This window comes from Lygodium microphyllum, chromosome 11 (assembly GCF_053477565.2).
Source record: "Lygodium microphyllum isolate KBCC chromosome 11, Lygodium_microphyllum_v1.1.10, whole genome shotgun sequence".
Lineage (NCBI taxonomy): Eukaryota > Viridiplantae > Streptophyta > Polypodiopsida > Schizaeales > Lygodiaceae > Lygodium > Lygodium microphyllum.
In genome coordinates this window covers 101805725-101829891 of record NC_141145.1, presented here as the reverse complement: position 1 = coordinate 101829891, position 24167 = coordinate 101805725, and the positions used below count along the sequence as shown (strand labels likewise).

General features: G+C 36.1%; 1 protein-coding gene across 1 annotated transcript; it reads left to right on the top strand.

Moving 5' to 3' along the window:
* The first annotated feature begins 18665 nt into the window (after positions 1-18665).
* LOC148029166 (laccase-12-like) lies at positions 18666-23949 on the top strand. The gene is made up of 8 exons (XM_087687925.1): positions 18666-18917; positions 20035-20189; positions 20428-20675; positions 20761-20889; positions 20962-21178; positions 21288-21563; positions 22325-22803; positions 23465-23949. Exons 1-8 carry the CDS (start codon positions 18813-18815, stop codon positions 23593-23595), a joined length of 1740 nt encoding a protein of 579 aa, XP_087544051.1. The 5' UTR covers positions 18666-18812; the 3' UTR covers positions 23596-23949.
* The last annotated feature ends 218 nt before the right edge of the window (positions 23950-24167 follow it).

The window sequence follows — 24167 nt, the reverse complement described above, 5'->3', positions numbered from 1 at the left end:
CTGGGCATAGCCTTTTACAACCAGCCTAGCTTTGTACCTACTAATAGAACCATCTGCATTGTGCTTAATCTTATAAACCCACTTACATCCAATAGCTTTCTTGCCCTTTGGCAATGATATTAGATCCCAAGTCTTATTGGCCTCTAATGCACCCATCTCCTCATCCATTGTTACATCCCAATGAGTATGACCAATAGCATCCTCAAAGCAAGTGGGCTCAACATCCTCAACTAGTTTCACCATATAAGCATAATGGTGAGCTGCATAACCTTTAAAACCAAATCTTTTAACAGGGTATCTGACCTTGCTAGATCTGCGTACCACCGGATCACTCAATGGAGCCTTTACATTACTATGAGCTCTCTGTACACTTGGTATCCTGACAGAAGGAATACCAAGCTCATCATCCAAGCTCTCTAAGCCACTAGAGTCTCCATCAAGAATTGCATCAATGCCATCTGACACTTTATTCTTTCCTTTTTCTTTACCTGTAGTGCTACTGGGTGCACCTGAAGATGTAGAGCTACTCCTTAGTCTCCCAAACCAAGGACTACTAGATGATGTCTCTAGTCCACTAAGAGTCCGTGATTCTTGCTTTTCAGCCTACACATGAGTGTCATGATCATCATCATCATCCAATGCATCACCACTAGATGCATACCAACTGCTCATTTCATCAAAGATGACATCCTTGCTCACTCTGAACTTACATGTGACAGGGTTATAACAGTGATACCCTTTCTGCTCTAAAGAGTATCCAATAAAGACATATTTTTCTGCCTTTGGATCAAGCTTCTTCCGTAGCTCATCTGGCACATGAACATATGCAACACAACCAAATACCTTCAAGTGTGATACATCAGGCTTCTTGCCAGTAAAGCATTCTTCAGGAGTCATCCCATGAACTGTGGCTATGGGAGTCCTATTCATAATGTAGACAGTAGTATTGACAACCTCAGACCAAAAATGTTTGGGCATATTCTTTTCAGCCATTAATACCCGTGCAACTTCTGCAATATGCCTGTTTTTTCTTTCTGCAACACCATTTTGATGTGGGTTATACTTGCATGTGAACTGTCTCTTTATCCCATGAGACCTCAAAAAATCACTGAACTCATTCGAGAGGTACTCTCCCCCTCCATCTGACCTCAAGCACTTTACTTTCAAGCATGTTTCTCTTTCAACTGCAGCCTTGAAAGTTCTAAAGTGCTCAAACGCTTCACTCTTTTCCTTCATAAAATATACCCACAGCTTTCTAGAACAATCATCAATGAATGTGACAAAGTATGAACTACCTCCAAGAGATACATTTTGTGTAGGCCCCCAAATATCTGTATGTACAACATAAAGGATATTTCTGCTTACATCTCTGTCATGTGAAAAGGGTTGTCTTGCCTGCTTACCAAACCGACATGCTTCACATACCTTATGAAATTATGCAACTGTAAATGTAGGCAAACCTGTAATCAACCCTTTGGATTGCATTAATTTCAGCCTTTGTACATTTGCATGTCCAATGCGTTTGTGCCAAATTTCAATATCTGCAACAACATCTTTTCCTTTAGCATACATAGCAACATTCATAGTAGGAATTCCAGCACCCAGAGTAAACATACATCCAACTCTACTTCCCTTTGCAACCAACCTGCACTTGTCATTGAAGTCTTCTACAAAGCAGCCCTTTGCATTAAATCTGACTTGCAGCCCTTGTTCTACCATCTAACCGACTGACACCAAGTTCTTTGTAATAGATGGAACATGTAATACATTTGAAAGGCTCTTTGGCTTACCATCATGCAAGGACAAGGGAACTTTTCCAATGTGTGAAATTGGGTGGCATGAATCATCACCCATCTGCACATAACCTGTATTTTGCAAATCCTGCATCTCTCCAAACTATTCTGCATGGCTGGTCATATGATTGAATGCACCTAAATCAACATACCAAACATCATCATTTGTTCCCTTTCCTGTAAGAGCATTCAACATATGCTGCATAACAAACAGACGTTCATTTTTTTCTTCATTCTGTCGTGAAGACGATGCATAGTTTCCTTGCTGCAACTTACCACTGCGAATATCATCTTTCTTAGCATAACATTGGGCTGCAATATGACCTGTTTTGCCACAATAGTGACATACAATACCAAAGTTGTTAGAACCTCTGTTCTGCCATCCACCTCTTCCTCTAAAGCTCCCCCTGCCTCTAAAGTTACCACGACCTCCTGAAACTTGCATATCGCCAAATTGTTGATTCAATCTGTTTTGCTAGTTGTCACTACCACATCCTGTACCACAGCCTCTTGAAGAGGACATGCCATGTCCCCTTCCTGAACTGGAGTAGAAAGCTTGGACCTGTTCACCACTTTTTTCAGATGTTTCACTCTGCATGTTGATCTCTTCAGTGATCATAAGGAAGACCAACTCATCAAAATCTAGAAATGGCTTTCTGACATATACGGAAGTTACAAAAGTCTTCCAAGACTTTTCATTGTTAAGTCCACCCAAGGTAGACGACACCAAATCATCATCATCGGGCATTGCATCAATTGCTGACAAGGCATCTGCAATGCTCCTTATCTTCAATGCATACTCATTGATAGACATCTTTCCTTTCTTCAATGTATTCAACTCTTGCTTGAGTTGAATCTTTTGTGCCTTTGTATTTACGGAAAACATACTTTCAAGTATGGTCCAAGCTACATATGAATTCTCTACATTTCTAATATGTCCCAACATATTATTGTCAATTACTGTAGATAGCCAATACATGACCTTTTTGTCTTTTGCATTCCATTCCTTCCGTGCCTTTGTCTCTTCTACAATTGGAGGATCACTCATCTCCGACTCATTTTCTTCACTTGAAACAAACTCGTAGAGGCCTTTTTCAATAAGGAAGTTCGTGACACGGAACTTCCATGAAGGGTAGTTGTTCTTGTCGAGCTTCTCAATGATGGGGTTTCCATTGTTCTTTGCCATTATCACAAAACTAATACCAAATAGCAAGCAAATCTTCTGCAACCCTCGACCTTAGTGCACAGCAATACACCAGACAGCCTTTTTCACTGTGTTTGCTCAATAATACATGCAATCTGCAACCAGTTTGCTGATAAACCTTGTGTTTATTCACTGGTAAACATCTTTAAACTTACAGATCTAAAATCTGTAACCTATGCAAATGTATACAGCAGACACAGCTGAAATTGCAGGGTATCTCGAATTGTTGTCCGTAACCTTACGAGTTTAAAACAGGGCCTGAAATGACCTCGGATGGCCAAAATACACAATGCTCTTCACGCACACCAAATCTCATTGTAATCTGATATTTTTTCTCTACCCTGCTTCCGGTGCCTCCAGAGGCACTATCCAAGAGAAGAAGTAGAGAATGGAAGAGCTTCTTACCCGTTGCTTGCTTGCTCAAATCCTTGGCTCCTCTCCTTCATTTTACCCTTCAAAACCAGCCTAAATCAGTGGTGCAGCTCTGATACCATGTCAAGAATCGCGTGGTGGGGGGACTTGCTCAAGATGCTGCGCCGAACACACAGAGAATGCACAAGGAGAAGCTCACTCAAGAGACAAGAAGAGAGATGGAGGCCAAAACGTTTTCTTGCTGGTTTCTTCTTCTTCTTCCACACTCTTTACAATGTACACAAAGTATAGATAAGATACAACATAAAGGAAAGTGGCCTACTAAGTCAAACAATGCATAACCGACTACACTAGTCGATTGGCGCTATAACTATGCTAGCTGTAAATAGGTATAACAACCTAAATATAATAAGTAATGAGTTAGTGGCCATGTGAGAGTCATAATGACCACCGACATGCTAAGTGTAGACGTGTGGACCCATCTAACCAGACGGTCCATCATTAATGTCTGCATGTGTTGAGCTTGTCATCTCAACAAATATTGCTAGAAGAGAGATTTACAAAGCTAATGAAGGGGGTAATGGGTTTCTACAAAACATAACATGCATTGCAAAATCTTTGCATATTAATGGATTAATGGTAGTTCACCCTACTCCAATTGAGCATCCTACAACACCTACTGGCCTGTTCCTTAACATTTCATGGTAAAATACATTAGATATTTATGTTCTCTGTGCCTTTGTACCAAGTATATATATGCTAATCTTCTTTTGCATTGTCTATGTAGTTGTATGTGTTTACACCTTGCATGCACACATATTATATGTTGTGTGTAAGATGTTGTGTGTATGCAAGGTGTTTATACCTTGCATACACACATATCATATGTTGTGTGCATCACATCGCTTCTTTGACTCGACATTACGCATGGCCTAGTCATGGAACAAAAGCTTGAATTGTGACTAGATGGCTACAATGGATTATGGACCCCCTACATGTATCTATCTAATTTTTGAAGCCCCAAGAGGAACACCAAGAAAATAGGGAATCTACTGCAAGAAAATATACCTTGTATCGTCAACAAGCATGTTCTTCATATTTTATGTAACCTCAACAAGGAAAAGAACACCATGGACAAAAAATCTTCACGCAACTTATTCTCCCACGGATTTAACTTGAAACAAATTTATTATGCTCTTCATATTCTTCATAGAATTCATCAAGAGACCACACAGACACAAGAGAATACACCACTTTGAATGGAAATTGTCACATAGTTTTCTTCTTCAACAATTCCATAGCCTTCTCTCACAATCTCTCACTCATAGATACATTATTTTACATAGATTCGGCTCTCTCTCTCTCTCTCTCTCTCTCTCTCATACATGCTCTCTCTCAATAGTACAATGGGATAATCAAGAATAATCATCAATAACCCCTCTTTGGTCATGGATACCCCTCCCAAGAGGTATGCCTAATATGAAAGGTCACTAGAGCCACAATAGTGTCTCTTCGTAGCTCAACAATGTCACTGTCACTTTGGTCTTTACTTGAGTCTTCGGTAGCTACTTCTTCCACTTCTTTGAGCTATTTTGAACTTGTATTCATCTCTCCCCAAGGTTGGAAAACTTCCCCAAGCTACACATCCATCCCATATAACACTTACAGAGGCATACAGAACAAAACAGATCAGAGATAGAGGCTCAACAAAGGGTCTACAAAACCATATAGAAGGTCATCAGAAAGCCTTTAGCTCAACTAAAACCAATCAAAACCATCAAGAATCAATCAATAAGCTTCCAAACACTCTCAAGCTTCATCAATCATAATTCCATCCTTTCATTTAGAAAGAAAATAGAGCAAAACAGAAGCTCAACATAACCAAAAAGAACCAATCAAACACTATCAGGAGATCAACAAAACATATTAGAACATCATATCTCCACTAAAAATCATCATAAGACTCTCAAACCCAATCAACCTCATCCAAAACACTACCAAAAACTTCCAAACTAACTAATTATTATATAAAATAAAGAAAAAATCAACCATTTAGTCCTTTAAAAAAATAACAAAAATCAACCAAAAATCAAGTCATTTCAACCCTCAACAATTTTATAACTCTTTTACTAGAGTCTCATGCACTTTTATTTTTCAATATTCACATTTAGTCCTCATTTTTTATTTATTTAGTATTCTCTCTATTTAAATACTAATTTGACAATGTTCACTACAACTCTTTTGGTACAATTTCTTACATTGTGCATTCAACTACTCTTTTAGTATGAGCTTTTCAGTTTGTAGGTATGACCACTCATGCAATTCTCTTAGCCATTGTTTCAATACTTCTCAGTTCTAGCTTGGACCTTATTTTCCTATAAGTGTCTTAGGATTCGTTACCATTAGTATGATAGTAGTAGGTGATAATTAGTTGTATGTTTGTAGTATATAGCTATTAGTTCTCGATAGTACTAAAAAAGAAGGAACTTTAGTACTTAAGTGCTATGCCCCTAATGACTTGACAATATTTAGTACTATTTAGAACAACAGTTAGCTATTTAGGACATATTTATGTTTAATAACATATTGTATGGTACTATCATAATATGGTATCATTGTGTTAGCACTTTTATTATTTTGTTGGTACTAATTCCCTTATAAAGAAACCAATATATATATTGGAGATTCAAATGAGCATATGCTACTGTATTGCCCTTTGCCTATGGATATGTTGTATTTTTTATGATGCACCTTCTCTTTTAATATTGAGAAAATTTCTTTTGTCATATTAGAATCTCTCTCTCTAAGTCTGTCAAGGGAAGTTCATTTATACAAACATGTAGTTTAATGTGAGTCTTTCATGTATTTAGTATTTTTTATGTATCCAATTAATAAAACTAAAATCTATATTTAGATGAATGTTCAACATCACTTACTGCAATACTTTTACTTGTTTTTTATGTTAATGGAGTTATGGCAAAAAGGTGATATTATCAAAACAAGCTCCACCCCATGTGCATCACGATGGTTGACTGCACAATTGGCAAGGATGTTCTATGGTTAAGGCTCAAATTGATCTGTTTTGTTATAAAGTTGGAGCCCTATTATGATGGGGGGATCTAGAGTAGCATGACCTCCCAAGAACCTATGCCAATTGTTGATTTAATAAAGAAACAACTAGCAACGGTTGGCTTAGGCCTCTAGTTCAAATTCAAGTTGTTGCAAGACAATTGTGTGCAATAGCTAGGCATCTAGCAACCAGAGCAAAGTAATGATATTTGACTCCCAAAGCCATTCTCCCTACTTTTGAGCAAGGGCATTCACATGGATACTCCAACATACACTACTCTTGGATGACACGCCATCTAAGGCATGCTTGAATCCAATTGTGACAACTTGTTGTGTGAGCACCACATATCATGGCCATTGCATCGATACAAAGTTGCTACAAAAATTATTGCCATACCTATAGAGGTTGTCTAGATTTAAGAGCATCGACATATAGTTCTCATATACATATCTTTATGAAGGATTTACTATTGAGAAGATTTTTTGAGGAAGGATATAGACTCCATCCATGAACTATTGAATGTAACATAAGTCGACTTTGCCAATGTTGAGAACATACAATATGCCATGGAACTCATCAAAGCTAATCCAATACCAAGGGATTGGCTAGCGATCAAGTAAAGATTTCAAATATTTGCCCCATGATCTCAGTACATCTATTAGAGAAATGACACCCTTCTATATATGGATGAATTGCACATGGATTGAATATCAAATGTATATTGTAAATTAGTTTCATACAATAGCATGTCCATAATGATAGCATTGTATACAAAGTTCTTTTGAGAAGAAAATGAACACATTTGTGCATCTTTGGTTATCAAAGTGTTCGTTAAGTTAGCATTTTCCTTTCATCTAAAAACTCATAATGATGAGATTTTTGTAACTTTAGATGTGATTTTCTACTACATTAATAATTTAAAGATTACATTACCTTTTTTTAAAAGGAATCTTGAAAATGTATTTTGAAAAAGAGTGAAAAGTATATAGCTATATGAAGTATGTAGAGTGCTTTAATCTAGGCAGCTCTTGATCCATATTACAAAAGAGAGCAATTATAGCTTTATCTTGAATTACAAGGAGGATTCCAACTAATTATATCACATTAGCAAGATTTGTATTTGATGTCCATTAAGATGGTTGCTATGTCCAAATCATTCCCTTCTTTAGCTCCACTTTCTTCCTTCAATCTCTCATGTACTTTCTTCAACTTTTAGTATCCAAATCAACATGCATATTATTTCAAATTTAAATCTATAACCCTATAATAGTTATTAGCCACATCAAGGAGGACATTTTGGGTTGAATGAACATGCTCCAAAGATTAGCAAACCCATAGTTTAAGTGCTTAATAGTCCACTTAATATGCCATGTGTCATTTAGCTTCTTGCTTATTAGTCTCAAAGTCTGGTAGTATAGGAATTTCTTTACCACCAATATTGATTCCCCTAGAGTTAAAGAATAGATTAATTTATACAGGCAAAACAATTTGAGGCCCCTAATAGTTTTTCACCAAGACAACTTCCTCCTCCTTGAGATTTAATCCATTTTGAAGTTCAATCTAATCTACCTTCCTTAAGCTACCTTGAGGGGGGTCCTCATCAACATCCCTATAAGAAACATAAGTGGACACCAGGTATAGTGGCCTTGAGAGAAATCAAGAAGTACCAACACTCTTTTCATCTCATCATTCCGAATACTAGTTTCTTTAGACTTATTCATGAGATTATTTAGGACCTCTACAAAATAGAAAGCAGGAGGTAGTTTCTATCACTAGGTCAATATATAGGCCTAATCCCTTTACAAAAGAATGTTTTCATACTCTACAAGGGGAAATATAGGCTTTTTTGGTAAACTTGATAAGTGATGCTCAACATTATGAAATACATGTTAAATGCATTACTGTAACACTCAAGGACTTTCAACTTGTAATGAAACTCCAAGCAGTAAAAGATACATTCATTCCAATAGAATGAATGTTGTTTGTAACACTATCTTGTTGGAAAAGTGTCCTTTGCATGCATAGGACACACGACTTTGTTTGACTACCATTCTTCCATTGATCAGAGTTGAAAGCCCATATATTTTTCCATAGTGAACCCTTTTTTGAAGATTTTGAAGGTTCTATTCATTTCTTGTTTGGGAATGGTGTCATCCTTGATTGATGGTGTGGACACACACACACACACACACACACACACACACACACACACACACACACACACACACACACACACACACACACACACACACACACACACACACACACACACACACACACACACACACACACACACACACACACACACACACACACACACACACACACACACACACACACACACACACACACACACACACACACACACACACACACACACACACACACACACACACACACACACACACACACACACACACACACACACACACACACACACACACACACACACACACACACACACACACACACACACACACACAGAGTATAGCCTCATCATTCATAAGAGAGGGTATGACTAATTTGAAATCAAAATTGCAAAAGGGATTAGCACATGGATTAAATAATACCCCTACTTATCTTGAGATTAGCCTCACTATGAACAATGAATGTACATATAGGGAAAATCATACTCTATCTTAGGCAAATACAAAGTAGTCCTATCAAATAGAACTTAGAATATGTAACTATTTTTTTATGTTTTGCCTATCAAGAGTATGTGAAAGATAAAATTTTGGTCAAAAGGAAATTCACACATAAAATTGCTCACCCTATTGCTTCAATTGGCAAGGTGGTAGAGATCTAATGAAGGATTTGCAAGTCTCCTTTTAGGGAAGGATACAAAAGTTATAAGCCAAGTACCAATCCCAAATGAGACCCAAATGGAGAAGAAACAATTTAAGGACACAAAGACCCAATGGAAAATCTATGCTAAGAAGACAAAAGGCCACCCTTAAGGAGGCAAACTAGGTCTAGATGGTACTATAGGCAGAGAACCTTGAAGCTATGATGGGTGTCCAAAGGGGTGCACAAGTGTTGCCTACACCGATAGCAAGATGCTACTCCCTAGGGCCTCACTAAGAACTGACACCCTTACACACAAATCTCCAATGCTGATGATGATGATGACAATGTAATTACAGTTGATCCCGCAAGATGACCGCATGCAATCCTGATGATACCTTGCTAATCCAAATTTTGCTGACAGCTTGCTAGTTAACTCCTAATACATTTGCACTACATATTTATACATAATTGCGAGTGGATAAGGATGGAGCTCCCTTTGTGCGAGTGGATAAACATCACTCTTGTCTATTGTGATAAAAAACTTGGGACATTCTTGTTGAATTATTATGTCTTTGGATGACATAAATTGGTGTTGATATCCTTGTTAAAATGGTATTTCCTCACATACCCATAAGATATATATTTTCAAGTTGTATACGTTTAACATGTATATGAGATATGCATATTTACACATAGTTTAACATGCATATTTGCACATATATGTGACTTACATATATGGGTGATTCCATGCACTCATAAATTTACACAAATATAGGTATATATGTGTACACACTAATACAAAAAGGACAATATTATCTACATGTATCCACCACTTGCACATATGCATGCACACACACAAGCTAATTGTTGAGTAAGTTGGTAAACTACATAAAGATAGTACATATTATAATAAATGAGACTTTAAAATAGATAGAATATTGCAATAATGAACAAAATTATAGACTCAATGTAAATAATACAATATAAAGGAGAAAATGTAAAGTGCCTATGTGTGTGTGTGTGTGTGTGTGTGTGTGTGTGTGTGTGTGTGTGTGTGTGTGTGTGTGTGTGTGTGTGTGTGTGCATGCATGCATGCATGCATGTATGTATGTATGTATGTATGTATGTAGAATATTTGGATTAAAAATTAAGATTAGGTGAACATTATTTTCTAATTTAATCGATTCATTTACTAAATTGTATACCAAAATAATTTTGTGCCTAGCCATATTTCAACTTTAATGGGTCAATATGTAGGTTTCCCATCTAGTTTTTAACTATGACATTCATATTTATGTAATCCCTTTATACTCACTAAGCCTTTGAACCTAGATTCTATCTTAGCATGATGTTATGATTACACAACCATATTCTTTTGTATGGCAAAAGTAGCCATCCATACGAGAAAATAAAAGAACTCAACCATGCTAATGTGAAACATGCTCAAATAGTTGTAGCACTTTCTTTTTCAAAACTTTTGTAGTTGTAAATGGGGCCAAGTAATTTAATTTTTTTTCTCATTATGTAGTACATGCACCACTTAGATTAAATTTTGAGGTAATCATCATTTTTCAAATTTTCTTTAGTTTTCATCTTGAAAATTACACATAATTATCTAAATTATGTTTGATAGCTTAAATATATGATGGTGAAGAATGCTACACACAACTAACTTCACCTTGTTAATACTCCTAAACATTTTGATCAAGCCATAAATAACATGTGTTGGCTGCCTACATTCAATTTCCTCTAATTATGGGATCTAGTCTTGATGATCTCTTTCATTTTTTATGGGCTCTTTGAAAATTACATGAAACAAAATTTGTTCATTCTTGCCTATTGTGAGTTATCACCATTCATTTTAAAGATATACACCATTGTACTGAGTGCCAAATTCTTTTTACAAAGCATCACATGTAAACATATATATTGTTTTTAGTATACCTTAAGCATTCCATATTTCCATACATGCATATATATCAAAGGATGGATATTGTTGTAGGTATGAATAAGTGTATGTTCCACTCCCATTACATTTTGAGATGTGATGTAGGCATTGATTTACTATAAATGCAGGCACTAACCATAAGCTTTTCCTAGACATATTCATGCCCACTTACAAATTGATATTCATCTACAAAAGCATAAATTAAGTATCAATCTTTTTCATAGCTAGGCCTCATGATAAGTGCACCAACTAGATGTGTGATGTGATTTATTTCTCATAAGCTTTGGTTCTTGTTATCCATTATTTTCACATTAATTCAATGTTTGCATGTTGCATATATAAACCATCACTTATGGGTACATATGTATGTTGACATTTGTGTGTGTGTGTGTGAGAGAGAGAGAGAGAGAGAGAGAGAGAGAGAGAGAGAGAGAGAGAGAGAGAGAGAGAGAGAGAGAGAGAGAGAGAGAGAGAGAGAGAGAGAGAGAGAGAGAGAGAGAGAGAGAGAGAGAGAGAGAGAGAGAGAGAGAGAGAGAGAGAGTGTGTGTGTGTGTGTGTGTGTGTGTGTAAATAATGTGGAAGTATGAGGATTCAATTTTCTTAAGCATTTTTATAGCCATACAATATTGCCCGATTGATTTGTGAATATAAGCATGTACATCCTTCAATAGTACATTAATATATGTTCAATTATGGAAGATAATGTAAATGTTTAACCTTAGGGGGTTTACATATTATGAACCCTCTATATCACATGCATTCAAGACCTATTAAAAAATAACTTTATCAATAATTGTTTTGTAAATAAAACACTCCCCTTTTCTATTCAATCTATTAGTAAACCCTTTACATGGAACCCTTCTGTATGTAAATATTTTGTGATTCAGAAGGTAATTTAAAAATCCCTTCTTTCAAACCCACATGATACACACACATTTATGAATGACTATCTCTAAAGTTTAATTAAACTTTATTTCTCATTTGCAACAATTCCTTGTAGATGATACTAATATTTCATTGTTGCTATGTGATTTATGAAAATCACAAAATAATTTCTAATTAGAGTTATATTTCATCATCTTCTTCTAATCTAAAAGGACATGAGGTTAGTTATACTAGAATAGTGATAACAATCATATATCTTCCTATAGAGATGGATATTCCATCATCTTCTTGTGACCTAAAAGAACTCGAGGTTAATTATGCTAGAATAGAGATAACAGTCATACATCTTAAGTGACTATTGGTTTTTTAGCACCCTATCATAGTGTGATTATGAGATGTCTCGTTTTCATTTTGTTATGTCCTTTAAAATGTCACTTTTAATTCTAGAAAAATATAACTTTTATATTAATTAATAATCAAGATCACTGCCATTTATTCTATCATCCAGTCAGTGAAGGGAGACAAAATTTCTCTTTTGGTGAGGGGTAGGTTTAGAGTTTACACAAAATTGAAGGGAAAACAATTTTCCTTTTCAAGGGGTAGGTGTAGGGTTTATGCCATGTTGGTTTATTGTGTTGCTTACGCTTGAAAGATAAGGGATTACAAGGAAATGGGGGGTTCAATAAGAAGTTTCTTATATTGCTACAACGACAAGCACACACATCACAAAGTTCAAAATATAATAACAAATTCTCTCTACTTTCATGTCTATATTAATCTTAGGTGACTTGATGTTTCTAGTTAAGAATCCACATGTAAGGGGAATATATTTAGGGTTTTGTGATTATGGTGCCGAATATCACAAGCTAGTTCTGTTTATTTGAGAGACTTGATATTTCATGCTAAAACAACCAAATCAAAAGTAAGTTTCCAAACATCAAAGAATTGAAATGTTTCATCAATGAGCTTGGTAAAACAAAATAGTTGGCTTTTCCTTAGGAAAGTTTATAATCTTGACAAAATATCTCAGTGGCCGATGATCTTTTATGTTCTTTAGGAGCAATCTAGTTTATGTCGTTTCAGTAATAGCAAACTAGGAGCTTCTATAATACAAGTGCTTAGTATGGAGCACATTCCTAGGCATTTAGATTGGATAATTGCATGACTTCATTGAGTGCTTCATGTGTCAACTCCTTCTTTGGAAAGAAATCACACATTATTTGGGATCAAAGTAATGAGTCATATAATGAATTTGAATTATAGGATTTTAGTCAAGACCAAGTAGGATAAAATTCAAGTAATCGAGACCAAGTAGAGTGTTGAAAAGCAAAGGGGATAACAAAGTGGGACCAATCAATCAACACAAACTTGCATGCAACGAACATTTAAGGAACGTAGGCAAGTGTTTATCATTGTTAACGAGAACCAAATCAAAGATTAGGCCCAAATTGGATTCAAAAAAGAAGAGAAATGTTAGTATAGCTATTCTGTTAAGGAGAAGCTCAATTTTGGCAATGTCCAAGGGAACCAGAAAATGGATGTTGTGCCACTACCAAGCAAAATATTTACCTCAATAATCTTCCTCATCCACCACTTTTGGAGATAGATATTTGCAAAAATTAAAAAGGGTGATGAGGTAGATGGTCACATTGATATATAATATCTACATGAGTATAATAATAATAAAATAAGATACATGCCTTGAACATTTGGAGATTTTGTTCTAATAATAAAAAGGAAATTTGTAATAGGGTCTTTGAAGATGATGCAAACTTGATGTCTTGGCTCTAGGAACCAAAATGTTGAAGCAAACCAAAATTAAATTTTCATATTAACTATGCTTTGCAAGAGGGGAAAGATTGCACTCTCCTTTTGGTGAAAGAATGCAAGGAGCCCAAGCTTGGATTACTAGATAGTTTAGGAAACAAAATGGCCATATAGAAGGCAAGGACATACTATTAGCTCTATTATATACACCAAACATGTCCATAGAAGAGAAATTAAATGGAAATGATTCAACTCAATGTTAAAACAAGGGTATGCCATTAGTATGGGCAGCTAGAAAATGACATGCAATCCATAATAAACCATTGAGGAAAATTTGGTTTAAGTATGAAATTATGGTAAATGGCTACACACAATAATAGATTATATCTTATAATTGAGAATGGTTGATAGCCTTAGTGAGCAAGCTCAAAGTCTTGAAAGAAAAACTGATTCTAACCATTGCCCCATAGCCTTCTCCTATAAGATGATACAAATGCATAGGCATAATAATGATTGCCACCAATTAAAGCTCAAATTTCATTTTTAAAGGAGTAAGCATATGTTAGTAGAGTGAGGAAAATTTGTAGTAGTAAAAGTGGTGTGGAATCTTTCTTAGCTTTAAATTGTTAAAAGTGCATAAAATTAATCAAGATTCTTTAGAAACTATGGTGGAACTAGGTTGAGTGGGGATAAGACCAATTGATTCTGATTCAAGTGAAGAGGTTATTTACTAGTTACTCTTTCTCTATTTCCTATTCATCCATTTTGTTGTGTCTGGTTCAAGGCATGGCACATTTCATTTAATAGAGATATGAATTGAAAGTACGAAGATTCATTTAAGAGCCACCTAGGATTTGTGTGGCGACAAACCAACAACTTTTTCTTGAGCTCATTGAATAGAAAATTGAGTTTTCAACCTTTCCATTTTTCTCCTTTCTTGTCTCTCATTAGCATCATCACATCTCTCTCTCTCTTCCACTTGCAGGTGAACTACATCCTTGGCAGCCCAACACAGATTCTTTGAAGATGAAATCGAAGCAAATCCTTTATAAGAGCTTTGGTGAAGATATCTACTCCATTCTCCTCCCTTGGACAATAGATAAGATGTACTATCCCATCTGCAGTCAAGTCATGCACATAGTGATATTGGATCTCAATATGTTTGGTGCATGCATGAAAAACTAAATTTTTGGAAATGGTGATGCAACTCTGATTGTCACATCTTAGCACTATCGGATCTTCATCCTTTACTCCCATATGCCAAGAGAAGATTTGTGAACCTAAAGAGAAGTAATATCCAGAAATTGATTTCATGGAATCATTGACATTTGCCCAATCTGAGTCAGTTTTTCATAATAGCACTTCTGAAACTATATGATACCATAGTTAAGAGTTCTCTTCAAGTATTTGAGCACCAACATCCTAGCTTTGCAATGACTTTCTCATTGTTTGTTTGAGAACCTACTCAAAACACCAATAGCAAATGATATCTGGCCTAGTGTTGCACAAGTAGATGAAGTTGAGAACCAACCTCCTGTACCTTCCAATGTTTGCTAGTGGTGATGTATCCTCAATGGATAACTTCACATTGACCTCCATAGGTGTAGCTATCTCCTTACACGTGGTCATGCTAAATGCTTTAAAGATCTCCTATGCATAGTTCTTTGAGAGATGCAGATTTTGCTAGGCACTTGCCAAACATTGCTACTAGTGGAAGGTATTAATAACTAAGTTCATATTATTGATGATATAATAGATTATGTTTTCCAAGGCTCACATAACTACAATTGCTAATACTAAATGATGTTAACTATTACAAGACTTCCTTTAGGGTGTGAAGAACCAAATCCCTCTAAAAGAGGAATTTGGCTTCTTTCTTTCTAAGGTGAAAAGTGAAAAAAGTTCTAGTGGTGATGGGTCTCCCACATAGTTTTTCCAACAATTTTAGTATGCATGTGAGCAAGATCTTTATAGGCTTGGAATTTGGGGATAATGCATGTGGGTAAGATCTTTATAGGCTAATTAGTTGCTATAGGAATATAGGGATGTGCCTTCTAGTATAAATGAGGGCATCGTTCAACAAATGTATTAACATAGTCTATAAAGTCATGGCCAAGATATCCCCCTTATAAATACCACATTCTACATAAATTACTGACTAGCAACATATTGTGTCATCACTAGGAAAAGGAAAAGGATTCATGATGCCATCTTAAAATTGAAGCTTGATTTGGGCCTAACTATACCCAATGGAGAAAATTTCATGTTCATTAATATAGTCCTTGATAAAACATATGCCATAGTCACCATAAAATTTCCTTTGGGGGTGCTATAAATTGTTGGAATTTTTCTTAATGTCCTTTGTTGTGATTGGTGTATTTTTTAACAATATATTATCTAAATATACATAAATGATGCAACTAATGAAGGATTTGGCTTAAAGAGATTTATAATATTCCAAAATTGAAGAACCTAAAGTATTTAGCGGCCTCTTTCCACTTGCTCTTGGGACTTTATCAAAGCTATGATCTAGGTCAAATCTCAATGTATAGAGATGGTTTCCTATGTGAGTTTGTTTTGCCTTTAATACCCCTTCAAACCATACTTGGGTGGAGATCCTAGCACCAAGCACCTAGTTTTTAATACCAAGCCAAATACTAGATATGAAGCACACATTTCACTCCTAAGAAATCTCTCATCTCGCTTTGTCCAAACCACTAGAGATGCTTAATTACAAGGTCTCTACTAATCTATACCTCAATAATTGAGATGGCGAGGGATCTTCCATCTTTCCATTTGTTGGGACTACCTTGTAGATTAGGATTCAAACCCATTCTCATCAAATGAATGGATTTTCTAAAAGTACGGATTGCATTTGACAACTTCAAGTGATCAGTTTTGATTAGTATGACATTTGTTTTACGAATTCGAGTGATTGGTTTTGATTAGTATGACATTTGTTTTACTCATATGGATTCTTGAGTATTGATTCATAAGTTGCTTGTCTCTTATATACCATGTAGGAGGCTTTGATGCCAATGTCAATTTTAGACTCATGTGTATAGAATGCAATGTCATGTTGACATTTACATGCAACATTAGAATATGCTTTCCCTATGTATGAGGCTTAGCACATATGTCTCAATTTGATCCATTTGAACTTCCACTCTATAGGAAATATAAAGCGAGAAAGGGGTGAAAGAATAGATCATGTGTGTGTGCACATGTGCATGCATGCGTGTGTGTGTTTGTGTCAAAACTCTATTTATAAAAGGACAAAGTTTTTGTTTTTTGAAGCTTAAGTATAAAATGTCAAATGGTTATTTCATAAACTTGATGATTCTAGTCCTCAAATATATCTAAAACCAGTCTTTCCAAGACAATATGGCATAGCATGGCTACATCAAGGCCATTGGCATTTGGAGGTAAAGTTGTAGGCAACCATGTGTGGTCCACCAGTATGGCCTTAGTGGCATTGTAGTCAAAATGCCCAACTATGTTTTTGAAACCCCCAATGTCTTGCATGAGTAATTAGAAGTGTCACTTCAAGGCTTCTATGTGACTTATTTGTAAAGCCTTCCTATGGAATAAGCTATAATGTTAGATGTGGACATTGTACACCCAACATAGTATTAGTTTTTACACTTTTGGAAATCCCAAGGAAATTGTGAGGACCTTTAGAGTCTCTATTCTCTCATCTTTGACAAGGTATTGCTCTTATAAACCACTTACTTTCTTCTCAATTTCTTGCCTTTAACACATTCCTTTGAAACACTTTAGTGTACAAGTGCTCAATTTAACTGAGTTGTGAGGTTAGAAAAGAATATAGAGGTTTAGTGTCAAGCAAGTGCTGAAAGGACCTCTAAGCTTTTAATGAGGAGCTATAATCATTGGTAAAAACAAGTCCATTGAATTAGAAATATTTTTGTGAATGCCATAAGTAGAACCTTAGACTCGGGGGGTTTACTATATGTATATTCTCTATATAACGTGCGTTCATGGCCTATTTATGAATATCCTAATCTATGAATTTTTCTTACATAAAACACAACCCTTTTCTATTCAATCTGTAAGTAGCTCCTTTATATGATACCCTTCTGTATGTAAAAAATGTATAAAATTGGTGTTTTAAAAACCCCTTATTTTGAACTCACGTTATATATACATATATTCATGAGTGACCCCCTCCCCCCCCCCACCCCCCCGAGACCTTAGAAAAGAATCCTATAAATGAATTTAAATTGAAGTTTTTTGTATGGTTTCTCGAAAATGTCTCGAATGGCACCATGGCTAAGGGGTTTGCATCTCAATGTATGGCTTCTCAATACTATTTGCCTTCATGAGAGGGTGGATAAGAAGGGGTTTGCAATCCAAAGGATGCATGCAATGTAGTACGTGACATATCCCATTGATTCTCTTGTGTATTGGGCTTTCTTGTGCCTTAATCAAGGACTTCTCAACAACGGCAGCAAAATGTATGGATGTTGTATGCCGGAAGAAATGGTGCTTCCCCGGCAATTCAGATTAACTAGCCTGGCGAGCACTTGAATTTCAGCTTGAAGCAACAGAAACTCCCTTGCACAGAACCATCAATTAATCCCCAAAATTACCACCGCCTGACCTACTGAATTGACTGATGGGGAAAGTCCACTACCAGTATTTACTCGAAAACCACAGTTTACTACCAAAAACCACCACCTCCACCCTCCCGACCTACTGATTTGACGGCTTGGTGGAACAAAGGCTGGCTGGCGGGCGATCTGCAGGTTATGTGAAGGCCGGGTATTCAATATGTGTATATATACGTATGGAGAAGGAGGCAGTCTGAAACAGTGTTGATCGGGCGAGAGGAGTCACTGATCAGAGTTCAGTTAGCTGCTGCAGTCACTGTTTTTCTTTTCCATTAGCCAGCCTTTCCCTTTTAGATCGGCTTGATTAGCGCTAAATCAGGCTGACTGATTATATTCGAAAGGAGAGGCGACAGCAATGGCCGCCCTTCATCTCATCATCCTTGCGGCCATCCTAATCACCTTCGCTAATCAGTCGATTATCGAAGCTCAAGCCAGCACTACTCGACGCTTCGACTTCGATGTAACTAGAGTGCTCTTTCTTCTTTCTTTTGTCTCATGGTGATGGCATGGTTAGTGCAAGTATTTCTAATTTTCAAGATTAAATCCACAAGGGTTCAAACATCGCCATGGTTAGTGCAAGTATTTCTAATTTTCTAGTTTAAATCCACAAGGGTTCATCACCTTGAATTGTGGGATTGCCTAAAGACATCTTGGGACTTATCGTACTATGTACAAAAAAATCATCGTCATCATCATCATCATCTCTCTCTCTCTCTCTCTCTCATATTCATGAATTCCATAATGGGTCTCTCTCTCTCTCTCTCTCTCTCTCTCTCTCTCTCTCTCTCTCTCTCTCTCTCATATTCATAAATTCCATAATGGCTCTCTCTTTCTCTCTCTCTCTCTCTCTCTCTCTCTCTCTCTCTCTCTCTCTCTCTCTCTCTCTCTCATATATTCATGAATTCCATAATGGGTGCAAAGTACTTCTCAGGAGCAAGGGTCCAAATTAGTGACCTTACGGAGGTTCATGCATGTATGAGTGCCCCCCAATTCTCCTATATTCCCTTACTAAAAGCCTTTTTCTTAGACACCAAGAATTCCATAATGGGTGCAAACTACTTCTCCAGAGCAAGGGTCCAAATTAGTGACCTTACGAAGGTTCATGCATGTATGAGTGCACCCCCAATTCTCCTATATTTCCTTACTAAAAGCCCTTTTCTTAGACACCAAACTGCTAGCCTTTACACTTGACAAGTTTCTTAAAACCAATCTATGTGTAGCTTTCTCTTCTATTATAAAATTATATCACTAGCCTTTGCTCAACCTCTTCTACTTTGTTATCACGAAGATTCAAAACAATTAATTGTCTTCTTAAACAAAACAACAACCTCTTCTTCTTTACATAATGAAAACACTTCACAAGTTTCTTAAAACCAATCTATGTGTAGCTTTCTCTTATATTATAGAATTCTATCATTGATTGTAAATATTTTATTTCTTATAAATTTCAAAAGTTGTAAGTTCAACATTCAAAGTGATATCCTAGTCATGATCTTGTCACTTTTCAACTTTATTGTTGTATCTTCTATTTCTACAATTTTCATGATACCAAAAATTAAGGCATACATTGTGTACAGGTCAAATATACCAATGTTACTCGTCTTTGCCACACTAAGCGTATCGTCACAGTGAATGATCAATATCCAGGGCCAACTTTATATGTTCAAGAGGGGGACCAAGTGTTGATCAAAGTTAGCAATGAGCTCCCCGATAAGAACATAACTATTCATTGGTAATTCAAGCTTTATTATGAGATTCCCTTAGTACACGAGATATACAACTTACAAGGTCAATGTTCACAATAAAAAATGTGAAACTATGTGCACAAAGCATATCAAACTCAAGTTGAAAATTTATGAGCACAAAGATATCCAATAACTTAGTTTTCCATAGCAGCTAATCTTAATTACTCATTATAAAAGTCACAATTTGTGAATGTTTCATACTTAGTTTCTATTATGCATAATCAGGCATGGGGTTCGACAACTTCAAAGTGGTTGGTTTGATGGGCCTGCCTACATCACCCAATGCCCTATCCAACCAGGTCACAATTACCTCTACAACTTCACAATTGTTGGTCAAAGAGGAACACTCTTTTGGCATGCCCATATCTCATGGATGAGAGCCACTGTCCATGGTGCTTTTATCATTCTCCCTAAACTTGGCATAAGCTATCCCTTCCAACCAACTCCAAACAAGGAGATCCCCTTGCTCTTAGGTAAGATTACAAATAATTATTCAACTCGAGCGCCTCTATTATGATGGTGATGATGATGATGATGATGATTTGATAATGATGATAGGGGAATGGTGGAACTCTGATACTGAAATAGTGATCAAGCAAGCTTTACAATCCGGTGCTGGCCCAAATGTTTCCGATGCGTATACAATCAATGGCCAACCAGGGGCATTATACAATTGCTCTATTAATGGTAAGATCATACATTAAGCATTGTCTAGCCATGCCTCATGTTTTGTTGATACTTAATTGCATGAATCATTAGGTACTGTTAAGCTCGTGGTGGAAAAGGATGAGACCTACTTGCTACGATTGATCAATGTTGGGTTGAACCAAGAGCTTTTTTTCACTATTGCAAACCATACACTAACAGTGGTGGAGATTGATGCTACATACACAAAACCCTTTACCACACATGTTGTAAGGATTGCCCCTGGACAAACTATGAATGTCTTGCTTACCACCACCCAACATGTGGGCAGGTATAAAATTTTTAATGTAATTTTCATAATGAATAATTTCTCTTATTTTTGCATGTGTGTCCATGATGTGAACATATTCTAAATAATTTTCGTTGTTGGCGGGATGAAGATACTTCATTGCTGCAAGGGCATATGACTCAGCAGGGCCCACTATCCCATTTGATAATAGCACAACCACAGCAATTCTAGAATACAATGATGCATCTAACTTGAGTATGGGACCAATCCAGAAGCCAAGCCTTCCAACATATAATGACACCACATTAGCAAACAATTTTAGTAGCAGTTTGCGGAGCCTCAACTCCAAACAATACCCTGCAAAAGTGCCTCAAAGTGTGGATCGTCACCTCTTCTTTGCTGTGGGGTTGGCAAGGAAGCCATGCAAGTAAGATTCAACTTAGACAACCAAAACATATTTGAGAACAAGTTCATTCAACCTTAGTGTTAGTAAACAAATGCATTGGTAATCTGTTACTTATACAAAATCTCTAGGATTATTAAAAAAATTGGACAATAAGTAGACTAATGTTATTTTGAAGTTTAGTTGCTTTATGAAGACTAAAAGTAGTAAATTTTGGAACAAACATCTAAGATTCCCTATGAAGATCCTTATGATTACCTTTTTGGTAATGTTTCTTTTGTTTATATATTTGGTTTTTCGTTATCATATAAATTCTCTACTTGTTATATAACACATAATTATCTTTTGTAGTTGGAACTTGGCACATTAGGTTTCAAAAAAATGGGTTGTCAAATGCAAAAATATGGACATTCTTAAGTACTTGATAGCTAGCACACACCCTAATGCTATCTTGAAAACCTCTTTGAGAATATATAGTTTAGCTAGGTCTGAACTGTAAAGCTTGCAAGGGCCTTTAAACTGGATTTTATGCCCACAAGAGGAGAAGGATAAGTGCCTTCAAAGGGAGAAAGATTTTCTTAACTTCATTACACTACCCTTCTCAAAATTATGCAATATGACAAACAAGAAGTGCTACCCTAGATAACATTCATGAATTTGTAGGCCCTATCATGCTTTTATTGAAATATTTCCAAGTTTCATGATTACACTTTCAATGCCAAGGAGAAATATTTTAAATTCTTTAACTATAATGATGAATGAGATTTTCCAAACATTTTGTGCAGTCATGGAGAAAAGTGTCAAGGGCCATCTGGAGGGAAGTTTGCAGCTAGTATCAACAATATCTCTTTTAGCCTACCTAGCACTGCCTTGCTCCAAACCTTCTTTTATAAGAGCAAGTTAAACACAAACTTTGGAAATACGATCCCAATCCCTTCTAGCTTCCCTGACAATCCCCTTACACCCTTCAACTTCACAGGTACACAACCCCCCAACCTGACCCCTGAGCTTGGCACCCACGTTAGTCACCTCTCCTTTAACTCCAGTGTGCAGCTTATCCTCCAAGGTACCAGCATCCTTGGCACAGAGAGTCACCCCATCCATCTCCATGGGTATAATTTCTTTGTTGTTGGAGAGGGTCTAGGCAACTTCAATGAGTCCGTTGATCCCATCAAATTCAACCTTATTGATCCTCCAGAGCGCAATACTGTTAATGTTCCAAAGGGAGGTTGGGTTGCTCTCCGCTTTCAAGCAGACAATCCAGGTTTGATTTGCTATGATTATTATTCATCATATGCCACTTTTTACTTGAGTTGCAAACCTCATTTTCCTAAAATTTTCTTAAATTTCTAGATTTTCAAGGGTTAAATTACTATATTGAAAATTAAAGCTTTGTTGGCACTTCATCACCTACAACATCCAAGACACCAAAATATCACAATAAAATGATGAAAGTCTCTTCAACACCAAAGTGGTGCTAGTCATGGTGGTGGTGGTGTTGTCGTCGTCGGCATCATCATCATCATCATCATCATCATCATCATCATCATTGTTCTTGTTGTTTTTGACATTGTTGTTGTTGTTTTTGTCATCGTCATTGTTCTTGTTGTTTTTGCTACTATTGTTGGTTTTGTCACATCATCATCATCATTGTTGTTGTTTTTGTTATTTATGTCCTCGTAACCTTCAATGCATTGTCTCTCTTGTCATTGTTATTGATTTCCTTATCATTATCATCATAATGTGGTTTTTTTCCATGTTATAGGTATTATGTTGTTACCAATGCTATATATGATATTGTTGTTCAAGTGAAATATCATGTTTTGTATCACTACCATCATTTTTATTGTTCTAATTTCCAAAATATTACTATTTTTGTTTTTTTAAATATTGTTTGAAAACTAAATGTCACATATCACTTCCAGGTGTTTGGTTCATACATTGCCATTTGGAGGTACATACAACTTGGGGTTTAGACACAGCTTTTGTTGTCCAAAATGGCAATGGACCACTACAAAGTCTTCAACCTCCACCTCTTGATCTACCATCTTGCTAGGAAAGTGAGCTATTCACATGAAAAGTAAATCCCATGTAAGTAAACTATTTTTTGATTTCTTATCCAAAGAAATAGGGGCTACACTCAAGTGAGAAAGGTTTACTCCACTAGGAGACACATCCCAATATTCCCTCTAGAAAAGAACGCTTTCTCCACCAGAGTTGGCCCTTCACTCAAATTTTGGGTTGAGTTTGATCCATAATAAATTCCCTACCGATCCTAATGTTTCAATCAATGCTAATTTCTTGAGGTTATTCTCATTGATAGTTTGAGAATATTTGTGATTAGCATTTGTATTTTTTTTTGTTTTGCTTCATGAAGATAATCAAATTCGTTTTGTTTGGAACATTGAAAGTGACTCATTAGGAATGGAAAATTCAATTCTATTAAATTTTGTAAACATAGGCATGTTTCTCTTCTCTTCCATTAGGTTATACATTTGATAAGTGAACTATATAAATGGGTGCTAATAAAGGAATATCAATATATCTACTTTGTATTTGTAGGCTTGGCCAAATATTAATGCATGATGATCAAGAAACATTGCCATAATAGCTTTGTAATATTGAGAT

Bases quoted from the DNA above. Each gene is read 5' to 3' on its own strand.
- LOC148029166 (XM_087687925.1), top strand. From the start codon at position 18,813: ATGGCCGCCCTTCATCTCATCATCCTTGCGGCCATCCTAATCACCTTC. The intron at 20,190-20,427 runs GTAATTCAAGCT...ATGCATAATCAG, and splicing joins AAGAACATAACTATTCATTG to GCATGGGGTTCGACAACTTC. The intron at 21,564-22,324 runs GTAAGATTCAAC...CATTTTGTGCAG, and splicing joins TTGGCAAGGAAGCCATGCAA to TCATGGAGAAAAGTGTCAAG.